This window comes from Asterias amurensis, chromosome 6, assembly GCF_032118995.1.
Source record: "Asterias amurensis chromosome 6, ASM3211899v1".
Taxonomy (NCBI): Eukaryota; Metazoa; Echinodermata; class Asteroidea; order Forcipulatida; family Asteriidae; genus Asterias; species Asterias amurensis.
Genome location: NC_092653.1, coordinates 13,592,549 through 13,604,726, shown reverse-complemented (window position 1 = coordinate 13,604,726; position 12,178 = coordinate 13,592,549). Strand labels below are relative to the sequence as shown.

The window sequence follows — 12,178 nt, the reverse complement described above, 5'->3', positions numbered from 1 at the left end:
CTTTGTGGGAGTTTGCCAAATTCCCTTTGATGGGAAGATCATTCAAAACGAAACAAAGGGAGCACTAAAAGCATTTATAGGCCTATGTAGAGATAAGTAGACTGCATAATAATAATATCTATTTCTTATATAGCGCATTTCATAACTGAAAGAAAAACCAACGCGCTTTACAAACAAACAAAAAGGCAAAGAACAACAAATTAACAATAAATAGAAAGAATCAGTATCTTCCCACGATCAATTTGTGATTTGTTGTCCTCTGCCGTGCGTGAAACTGTAACTAACTCCCGACTTGGAAGTACCCAAGTCAATTGATTACGTAGCTATTTTAATTCATGGAACTCGTTTCTTTCTTTAGAAGTACTCAACTCTCAGAGCTTCAATTTGAAAAGAATACTTGCAGTTCGCTGAGGCGTTTTAAGGGTCAATTAACTCAAATCATTCCTGCACAAGAAGCGACAGCGGCAAGACATGTTTTGAGTCCTTCGTTCTTTCTGTTATTTTGGTTAGCATTTTTTTTTTGGATGAACTACGTTATGTTCCGTCAACGAATCTAATTACACATAGCTCCATGCCACAGCCCGACGAAACCGGTAAGCACCATTCCAGTAAGTTGCAAATAATGGTAAGGAATCACGTATTATTTGATCACTGTACAACTTGTTGAGCGTGCGGACTTTCGTTGTTGAGTGTGTGGCCTTTCATTGCTTGTTATTTAAAGGCAATGAACACGTACTATTGGTAATTTTCAAAGACGAGTCTTCTCACTCGGTGTATCTCATGCATATAATAACAAACTTGTGAAAAGTTGTGCTCGATTGGTCATGGGAGTTGCGAGATAACTATGAAAAAAAAACACCCTTGTCAAAAATGGTCACACGAACTTGAGGTCTCGAAATCAAATCCGTGGCAAATTACTTCTTTCTCGAAAAGTATGTCACTTCAGAGGGAGCTGTTTCTCACAATGTTTTATACTATCAACCTCTCCCCATTACTCGTTACCAAATGACGTTTTATGCTAATAATTATTTTGATAATTACCAATAGTGCCCACTGCCTTTAATAACCGTACAACTTGTTGGGCTTGCGGACTTTAGTTTATTCCATTTATTACAAAAGCATCCCTTTTCTTAAGACGACCATTTCGGATTTTGCGGTTAATTTAGTAAGTGTGTTGAAATAAACTCATGTGCCAACTTGACTCCATTTCTAGGGTCCGTGAGATATTTCTGGTTAATCAGTTTTGGAAATAATGCCAAGAACGAACCATTTACCCACCATAGAAATGCAGTATTATAAATGATAACTTTAATTAATTTTCAACTGGTATAACCATGTTGATGTCTCCCAAAGTCTAACTCTCTGCCAATCAATAAACCCGTCCTAAGAACTAGTACGAGTAATATTCATTGTGTTTTCTGTAAATTGTTTTTAATCTAAAACTATCTTCAGTGTATGCACCGTACAGATTTGTTGATATATTTTGTTGTATTAGACGAACGGTGTTCGTTTCCAAGGTTCTTAGAGTGACCAAATCATTTAATCAATTGAAGAAATAAGATATAATATATTTGGTATGTTACAATGTATTCTCGTTTTCGTTTTTCCATTCCCGTAAGTGCGGATGGAACAACACCATGCCCCATTATTTTTGCGGTAGTCTTTATGGCTTATAGCCTCTATGGCCTATTAAAGCCTGTATGGCTTTTAACCATGTACTTTGTAGAATGGTAGTTTTGCGTGCTACTTCTTGCTTGTCCGTACTATAACTTATTGAGACCATTAGAGATACTTTTGAGAGAGTTGTTTACCACTGATAGAAAATAAAAAATAAATCATGAGTTTCAACAATATCTGTAGGTTTCCGATCATGTATTTTATTGTTGTGTCGCCTGCCACTTGGTTACAAAAACTCCCTTGGAGACAAAACTTGTCGAACACGGCCCAACAATACGAAAACTTAATCCGGTTTTATATAAAAGAAAAACGTGTTATCGGATTAGGCCTATAAAAATAGCACTGACAATAAAGATGTTACATTATCTGGAACGACTTAATTCCTGAAATAGAACAGTTATCTTAATAAATAAAACTACTAACAGCGGTTTTAATTTTAGCATCAATCAGATAAAGTTGATCCGTTAAGCACATGGATACCTCAAGGTTGTCTTCATATGGTTGGTGGACGATAGTGGTAGGCCTATCTTTTATAATCTTATTAACTTGATTACGGATGGCAATGGCGTGCAGGAACCCATCTCCGACGCTGTTTATAAACAGACACACCAACTCATTCAAGTCAGTTTGAATCTGGAAGTCGACTTATTCACATCAGAAGCATCATCCACTTCTCACTTGTTGAACAATGGAGGGTGTTTTGAGAGACAACATGCATGCAGTAATGCACCGCACAAAGCCAGTTGCGTTTCTGTTTAAGTTTCTGGAGAGGTTGGCGAACCAGAGCAGGTCCTTCCGCTCCCTGGCTTGTCTGAGCGTAATTCTCGCTGCCATCTCGGTAAGAGTCAGCAGAAGACGAAAGCAGAGAGAGGCACAACTCAAGTCTGCAGTCGCCAAGCTCAAGAGATTACAGCTTCCTCCCGGTCCGTGGGGCTGGCCCATCCTGGGCATCATACCATCACTGGACAGAGAGGCCCCTCAGTACACCATCGCGGAAATGAGCAAGACCTACGGCCCCGTTGTTAGCTTCAGACTTGGCAGTCACCTCGTCGTTGTCCTAAATGACTACGACAGCATCAGAGAGGCTTTCGTCAAATCAGGCGACATATTCAGTGACAGACCACGTCTCACCATGTTCAATGAAGTACATGAAGGCATGCCGGGTGGAGGTAGGTCATCAATTCAATTTTATTTGTCAATTAAAGTTTTCCTCATCATTTGATTTGATTTGCCGATCAATGAACATGAAGTTAAATTGTCGTGTACTAAGCTTTGGGCCAGTTCAGCATTTTGTCAAACAATACGCACACTAAGTCAAACTTTTTATTATTTTGTGTCGTTCACAGGTATCGTCTTGTCCTTCTACGAAAACCACTGGAAAGAACAGAGACGGTTCGCCCTGAAAGCCCTGAGGTCCCTCGGTATGGGTCGGGCCACCATGGAGAGCAAAATCTGCACCGAGGCTCGCCACATTGTCCAGAGCTTCGACGAGCAGAAAGGAGAGCCCTTCCGCTCGGCCAAGATCACCGGGCTGGCCGTGTCGAACATCATCTGTCAGTTGACCGTGGGTAGACGTTGGGACTACGGCGACCCTTACTTCCTTCGTATTGTGTCACACATGATGTACTTATTTGAAGAGATGGGTGTCAATGCTAGCAATGTCCTACCTTGGCTGAAGTACGTACCCGGGAGCGGCTACAGGAGACTCCTCGAAGTGAGGAGCGTCATTCGCGAAGAGTTCTACATTCCACAGGTATGAATACCTCTTTCATTTTTTTGTTTTATAAAATGACAAATAAGAGTGTATTTTCTCCAATTCTTTCGTAAGACTCATTCATTAATGTACTTGGCACAATTGTGAATTACTCAACAACCAAAATGATAGCATAAACACTTACTTGGAAACTAGCAAGGGAGAGCTGTTGAAAACCTTGTTATAAATGGCTCCCTCTGAAGTAAATGTAGTTTTTGAGAAATATGTAAAGTTTCTCAGTCACTGAAATATGACCAATTTTCTTTTAGGCCTGACGCCCTTTTGAGCCAGCTGAAAGCAATGTGCATCAACGGTGTTTTTTTCTTTCCTTTTTCTGTTGCAAATATAATGCCCATTTGAGTCCACATTTCTACAGATTTGTTTTTTTATGCATATTAAAAATGTTGGGATGCACAAAGTGGGTAACAATTACCAAAGGTGTCCAGTGCTTTAAACAGGTAGTACAGGCAGAATAACAAGAAATTCGGAACAAAGTAGGAGTCAAATCAATAAATGCTATTTATATTTCCATGCAGGTAAGGGAACACGTTAGAACCTTCGACCCCAACAACATCCGAGACTTCACAGACGCCTATCTTCAAGAGTACTACCTCAAGTACGACTCGGTGTACGCTTCCAACGAAGACGCCGTCATAGCAGCCCTGGCCGACCTCTTCGGTGCCGGCACGGACACCACCGAGACCGTAATAGACTGGTTCCTGAAGATGATGATCAAACGCCCTGACGTCCAGGAGAAATTACAACAGGAGATGGATGACGTAGTGGGACGTCATCGGTTGCCTCAATGGTCGGACAGATCTAAGCTTCACTACATGCAGGCAACGTTGAATGAGGTGTTGAGATACACATCGGCGGGACCCTTTGGTAAGTTTCCTCTTTAACGATTGCAAATTTCACAAAATGCTCAAAATGGGAAACACATTTATGCTGCTCAGTACTCATGTCATTTACATGACGTCATCAGCTACACCAATCCCTAACACTCAATTATATTTTACACATCGGTTCTTTTCAGAACCAACAATGGGAATGTAATGGGAATAATAACGGCCTCATTTTATGTCCTGTCTTTTCTTGTATGTCTGTCAAGTCTAGCCGTCCATATTATGTTTGGAGCTGTTGCTTCATCCCGGACGTAGATGTTGCCATATGTTTAAAGTTCACTTTCGTAATCACTTTATAAAATGTACTATATATATTACCGGTTTGGATCGAAAGCTTATGCCATCTACCCTACTCATTATATATATTACTACTGGATATAACCTTACGTTGATTTACTGTGATTTCTGTAAACATTGAATAAGCATCCATAGACCTTTTTACAAAAAATTAATTCCACATGGAGCTAGCGCAAACCTCACCTAACTATACTTCCTCATTTACTAAATATTACTTCCTCTCCTTCTTCGTCACAGGTGTCCCTCATTCACCGATCGAAGACACAGAGTTCCGCGGGTACTACATCCCTAAGGAGGCGGTTGTGATCGCCAACATTCACGCAGTGCTCTACAACCCAGACGTCTTCCCTGAGCCAGACGTCTTCAGGCCCTCAAGGTTCTTAGACGCAGAAGGCAAATTTTTCAAGCATGAGCACATGATACAGTTTGGAATAGGTAAGTGATACTTTGATGTTACTCTCTTTGCCCTTTCTCTTACTCGCCTAAATAGGAATTGCTATACATTCTCTTGATTTTTGTTCAAATAATCAGTTAAATTCACTCTTTATTTTCAACAAACGGGAATATAATTTCGGCCTTTACATCAATAAGTTAAAACTACAAAACTTCAATGTATGTTAAAATTTTTCATTTTAGCAAAGAAAATACATCATAAACCACAAATACTTCACTGTTAAGGAATTACACAAATTGATGCATAAGTTATTGACAGAAATAAAAGCTACAAGTTGATCAGCAAGTTGCCATTGAGTTTCTATGTTGCTTTCTAAATTTTGAGCAATAACTAGAACACCCTATTTTCTCTATAAAAACAATTATTGCACAGGAAAACATTTTTTAGAGTGACACGTGCCTAAAATCTCTGAAAACGTTGGCATTTTAAGTGCACATTTTTCTTTTGAAAGAGTATTTCATCCACTAAAATACTTAAAGTGTGATGTAATAATGAGTTGTGAATAAAACAAACAAACAAACAAACAAACATCTTGAAATAAAACCAACATAACACACGCTTACACTGCAAAACTTTGTTGTTGTCACATGGCACCAACCAGAGAATAACATGTGGTGTTAAATTAACACTAATGCAATTGTTTTTAAGAAATGTGTGTTATTTTGATATCCTTGTGTGTAAACTTTGATTATTTTGGTAAAAATTGTAATTAATGACTAACAAACCCATCCCTATATGTGTGTTTGTTTTGCTCAGGTCGACGTGGCTGTATCGGTGAGCAACTGGCCCAAATGGAACTGTTCACATTCATCACGCACATCTTCCACCAGTTCACACTGACTGCACCAGACGGTAACCCTGAGAACGTTAGCCTTGCTAGTCACCTCGGTCTCTCGAAAAATGCATTACCCTACGAGCTACGCGCCACCAGACGAAAGAACAGTGACATACAAGAAAACGCACGAGATATGATATAGTAACTTAGTCCATTGTGAATGTATATATTATTGTAAATTGTAAATAGAAAGATATTTTTAACTTTTGTACAAAATATACCTTTATATAAGCATGTGTCATTAAAGGTACTGGACACCTTTGGTTATTGTCAAAGACAAGTATTCTCACTTGGTGTATACCAACAAACGCATAAACGAACACATCTGTGAACATTGGGGCTCAATTGGGCCTCAGAGTTGCACAAAATAAAGAAAGAACAAACACCATTTTTGCACAAATTGGTGCGCTTTTAGATGTCTGAGAAAGGCCAGAAGTCTTTCCCCAGATTCAAATATTTTAGCGAGAAATTGCCTCTTTCTAAAAAACTACTAAAAGTAAGATTTCATGCTGATGTATATTTTGAGTAATAATTACGAAACGTGTCCAGTGCCGTACAGACACAACGTTTTACAACATAACACAATTATTGTGATACTTATTGTAGGGGCAACATTTTGTAAAGTTTGGTGATAAAACCGCTTATGCTTGCCTCAAACACAAAACTATTTTTAGGAACCAAATGTGTGTAATCACCAGGGTAGCGATTAGCCACTGATATCTTTTTCATTTGACTAACAGCTTTGCAACTTTACGGATTATGTTTTTATCGGGCTGCAACTGATTAAATTTAATCCACTGTTTGTTCTTCGCATGAACAGGTTGGGTTCAGATGGACAAAGGGAAAGATGCAACTTAAAACTATAAATATCAACCATTTAGCTCAAAGAAAATGTATACGTTTAACTTCATTTTTACATTGTTATGGCATTACAAACTGTTGGTTAGAAGCCCAAATCAGCAGCCTTCGGTAGTACATATAAAGCATAGACCTTATCGCAAATACCAATGCGCAAGCGCAGACTGTTGAATGAGGTGCATTGTGGGATAGATATGCATCAAATTTTGCTACCAGCTAGACCACAATGCACCTAATTCCAAGCTTTACGCGCGCGCCCCGGTATTTGCGAAAAGGTCTATGTTGAGAAACACTAACACTTTGAAGTAATGTGGTTAATGTACACAGATATTAGCCTTTATTCCCCCAAATTTGCATCTGAGAATCCAGTAACGCTTTTTAGATTGTTCATTCCTTTTACTTTTACACTTTTGTATTGTAGACATCTACATGATTAAAACAATCGAACGGTTCGGATAAAATGTCCCTCAATGAAAGCACAGATAAAGGGAAGTCCTGGTTAAACATTGTTATTCCTTTAGGGGCTGTAGCGGTCGCACCCCCTACTATGGCAATGTCAACGGCATCGACAGTTGTATAATATTATAGCTCAATTTTATAAATTTACCCCATGTATTATAGTGTACCATATCTCGTTGTGACAAGTTTATACGAAATAAAAAGTCATCTATAGTCTATGAGTTAACATAACATTCAATCTGTGTGACTTCTTTTTGTTGTACATTGTTTCAGACTGTATACATACCAATATCTAGCGTTAGCCCAACTTCGTTATAAAACTGCACACTTCCATCTGATTTTTGTTTTGTTTACACATCTAAGTGTTGAAGATGAGCCTGCATTGTTTATACTTCGTTTTAATTTGTGACAGAAACAAATGGTTCCTTTTATCAGAGGGTTTGATCTTGGCATGAGTTATGTTCATCTCTGCCCCCAAAGTTACGCCTTTTTGGTCTAGCGCCCTCTAGTGTTGCCCTAGTGCTTTTCGCCATTAAGTTTTCTGAAGTGTTTAGTTTTCATCGAACCACTCCGTAAAAAGTGCCTTTTTTTTCACCTTGAAGGCCGTTATAGGACTTGTTGTAGTTACTATGAAGTCTAGTGGTAAGCTTGGATTTTATTTGTAATGGTATTGTAGATTAATTTTCAGTAAAGGTTGTCTATTTAGGGTGTACTTTTTAGACATGTTTTCCCGCCGTATCTCCTTTTTATCGCTCTTAAGTTTTTCTCTCATTTACGTAGTTTTCGTTCCTTTTGTTCCCTTGATTTATCATTTTTGTGTCAAGGCCATTGTTATTAAGTTGATGGGTAGTTCAGAGAACTAGCTGTCCAGGCCCCCTTGCTTATAAGGGATGTTTACTCTTCAGGAAGTTCTAGGACCTTTTTACGGTTGTATAACTACGCTAGTTGTGTGAGTTTAAGACTTAGTTTTTGTGTATAGCAGGGCTTGCCTTAAAACATCCACTCGCCATTTTTATTTTGGACGCTATGAATATTCATGAGCTTGTTTCCTTATTTGGGCATTGCCTGCTTATGACTGGAGGGCTTTCACTCGCTGTGTGTATTGAGTGCATTAAATAATTTATGCATTGTTGTTTATTTTTAGGTTGAAGATGACGAGAAGAGTAGTGTTTTGAGCCGAGGTTTATATAGTTGAGGACATCTTGAGCCCACAAGAGAACAGTTCTGTAAGAGAAATTACATGTTATGGAAATTGTTATTTCTATAAAAGTTGGTTTTGTGATCTTTTGTTAGTCATTACATTATTCCCGATGTTGTTATTGTGCTAATCTTAATTCAGATTTTGTACTTAAAACTATTGCTCTATGTACTTAAAGTTGTTGTACTTTCTGCATTAAACTTTCAGTTTGACCGTTTTGTGGTACACTACACATTGGTTATCTGTTTGGAGTAGAGGGCGCCCCGGCTCCCCAAGTCCTTCACAGCATGGGTCTAGTATTTGGCTATCCTTGATCAAGGCGCTACAGCCAGCTGCGACCTGCAAAATCCCAGTCCCCATACCATCACTGAATTCCCCCAGCGCTCCCCCATACATAGCACAGTGCATATAATACGTGTACAGCGTATGCGCCATATGGTACACGTACATGTACGGTACATTTTGAGCCACGTGTACGAGGTTGAAAGTACAAAGACACGACCGTACTCACATAGGCTATACTGTTCTCGCTGTGCAAGGTACTGCACAAACAATGTATACGTTGTTCCGAATCGTGCCGCGTGAGCCTTGAAGCAAGGCTAGTATTTGGCATGTCATGGATTATCGCACAATATCGTATGACAGTAAGAACCAAATTCCCGCCCTCAAAAACAAGTAAAAAGTTTAGGATATCAATTAATTTTACTCCCAAAGTCATTGCACTTTTTGAGAAACTGGCGAAATAAACAAAAATAGGTATTTTTTTCTGTAAATATTGCTGTTTATTGTTTCGCCTTGCGAGTGCTGTTTGGATATGTTACGCTTTTGTGTTGTGTTATTATTACGGTCAATGTCATTTATATTCATACGAGTTTTAAATGTATTTTTGTTATTGTTTGTCTTATTGGGTTTAGGCTTAGAGCAAGGGGTAATGGACACCTTGTGTAAAATGCATTCTAAGTTTGCCATGGCATGACAAGACAGTTCTTTTGTTATCTTGTGTTTCTGAAACAGATGGAGGCCTAGAGATTACATTAAAGACAATGGACACTATTGGTAATTGTCAAAGACCACTCTTCTCACTTGCTGTGTCTCAACATATGCATAAAATAACAAACCTGTGAAAATTTGAGCTCAATTGGTCGTCGGAGTTGCGAGATATGAATGAAAGAAAAAAACACCCTTGTCACACGAAGTTGTGTGCTTTTAGATGCTTGATTTCGAGTCCTCAAACTACGCCACTTCAGAGGGAGCCGTTTCTCACAATCTTTTATACTATCAACCTCTCCCCATTTCTCGTTACCAATTGAGGTTTTATGCTGGTATATATTTTGAGTAATTACCAATAGTGTTTACTGCCTTTAAAGCAATCGGTCAATTCCTATTAACTCTCTGCATGTAGATATTCTTACCCTTGACTAAGTGACTCCCAAGCTAAATGCCAGTTTTGTCTGTGATCGCGGCTTTTAAAGGCAGTGGACACTATAGATAATTGTCATAGACTAGCCTCCACAGTTGGTGTATCTCAACATTATGCATAAAATAACTAACCTGTGAAAATTTGAGCTCAATCGGTCATCAAAGTTGCGATATAATAATGAAAGAAGAAAATTACTTCTTTCTCGAAACTATGCCACTTCAGAGGGAGCCGTTTCTCGCAATGTTTGATACCATCAACCTCTCCCCATTACTCGTCACCAAGAAAGGTTTTATGCTAATAATTATTTTGAGTAATTACCAATAGTGTCCACTGCCTTTAAGCCCTGTTCATGCTTCCTGCGAATGCGAAGCGAATTTGATGTGAATGGGACGTCACAACCCTCCTTTCGCAGCGATATTCGCAAGTGAGTTGAGCAAAGTTGCCCCTCTCACAGAGTGGCGAATGTTCTTGCGAACATGAATATTTGAACTGCGCGTAGAATTCGTCCAAAATGGCGGTTGGATAGTGAATATTTTCATCTCGGTCTCACCCCTTGATCGTCCTCGGTCGGCCCTCTCCTTACAAATATCTTACGAATATATTACGAATGCTTACCAACGCTTGCCAATGCCTTTACGAACGTTGCAAACGCTTAAGCACGCTTTACCAACATTACCAATGTTTACGAAAATCACGCCGAATGACCGTCTTCGCCACATTCGCTGAAATTAACAAATTGTAAATTGAGCGATCTTCGTAAGGAGGTGGGAAATAATTTGTGAACGTTCCGAATTTGTTACCAACGCTTACGAAGACACGGCGAATTCTGCGAAGTTTGAGCGATTGTCAAATATGTCCTTCCGATAGCATATTCGCTAGCATATTCGCCGTGTGAGAGCAGCGTAAAGTGACCGATCTTCGTAAGGAGGTGGAGAATGACTTGTGAACGTAGTGAATTTGTGGCGAATATTGCGAAGTTCGAGCGATTGTTAAAATATTTCCGTTCGTAGGCACATTCGCTAGCATATTCTCCCTAGTGTGAAAGTAGCAAGATGACAGACAGAGAGTTTTAGCATCAGAGGAGGCATCCAAGAAAGAAATAGAGCTAAGAAAGACCGTATATACCAAAATGGCCACAAGATACTTTCTGCAAACCGTGATCTTTTTCGAGGTAATGAAACAAACTTTTTTAACCGATATTCCTTGTAAATGTTGGAGTGCTCAAGGCGGCTGCTACGATGCTGTGGAATCAGACTGATGTATCAGTGTAATTTTTATGTCGCCCGATACAGTAAAACTATTTGTCCTACTTATACGCAAAGCGAAGAAGCATGAAAATGAGTTTTGTTCGGTGGGATGACGTGGTATGACTGGGCGTTGGCTGCAAGAATGCAGCAGCGCGGTAATAGTTGCCATTCCTGTAAACCTGGCGGCCTTACCCTTTCGTATTATTAAAGGCAGTGGACACTATCTATTAGCATAAAACCATTTTTGATTATGAGTAATGGGGAGAGGTTGATGGTATAAAACATTGTGAAAAACGGCTCCCTCTGAAGTGCCATAGTTTTCGAGAAAGAAGTAATTTTCCTCGAATTTGATTTCGAGACCTCAGATTTAGAACTTGAGGTCTCGAAATCAACTGACTAGGGTGTTTTTTCTTTCATTATTATCTTTCAATTTCGATGACCGATTGAGCTCAAATTTTCACAGGTTCGTTATTTTATACATAATGTTGAGATACTCCAACTGTGAAGGCTAGTCTTCGACAATTACCAATAGTGTCCACTGCCTTTAAATACATTGTACGGATTTATAGTACAGACAAAGAGTTTTATACAGGCCTACCATTCCTAGTTCATTGAAGGTTTACCAGTTGTATATATCACCTAAGGAGGCGCTAGAAGATGTTAGTTCAGGCCGTCATACGCCAAATGGTCTAGTCTAAAAAAGCCACACCAAAAATGGCTTGACCTGTAGACAAAATAGTAACAGAATTCTTTTTTGCAACAGTCTCTCCAAATCCTCCATAACAACAAACCGAAAGAATAGAAAAATTAAGCAGGGAAAATCCTCATAATGCACAAATTTGAAGTTGTCAGTTTCGCCTCTATTTACACTAATGTATGTATACATAAGCCCTGATTGTAGTAAAAGTTACAGCATTTTCGCCTTAAATCTTCAAGCAAACGTTTCTTGAAACAACCCAAAACAAAAGTATCAAATATGTAGAAAAAAGGAATGACGGAAAATAATTGTATGCATAATTTGCACAAGTTCAAGTATTGTTTAATTAAATTGTGTTACTTAAAGGAACACATTGCC

At 38.9% G+C, this 12,178-nt stretch overlaps 1 protein-coding gene across 1 annotated transcript; it reads left to right on the top strand.

Annotated features, from left to right (window-relative positions):
• Positions 1-2,255: 2,255 nt before the first annotated feature.
• On the top strand, positions 2,256-7,240 carry LOC139938591 (cytochrome P450 2C1-like). The gene is made up of 5 exons (XM_071934175.1): positions 2,256-2,846; positions 3,024-3,430; positions 3,967-4,315; positions 4,870-5,067; positions 5,843-7,240. Exons 1-5 carry the CDS (start codon positions 2,366-2,368, stop codon positions 6,061-6,063), a joined length of 1,656 nt encoding a protein of 551 aa, XP_071790276.1. The 5' UTR covers positions 2,256-2,365; the 3' UTR covers positions 6,064-7,240.
• The last annotated feature ends 4,938 nt before the right edge of the window (positions 7,241-12,178 follow it).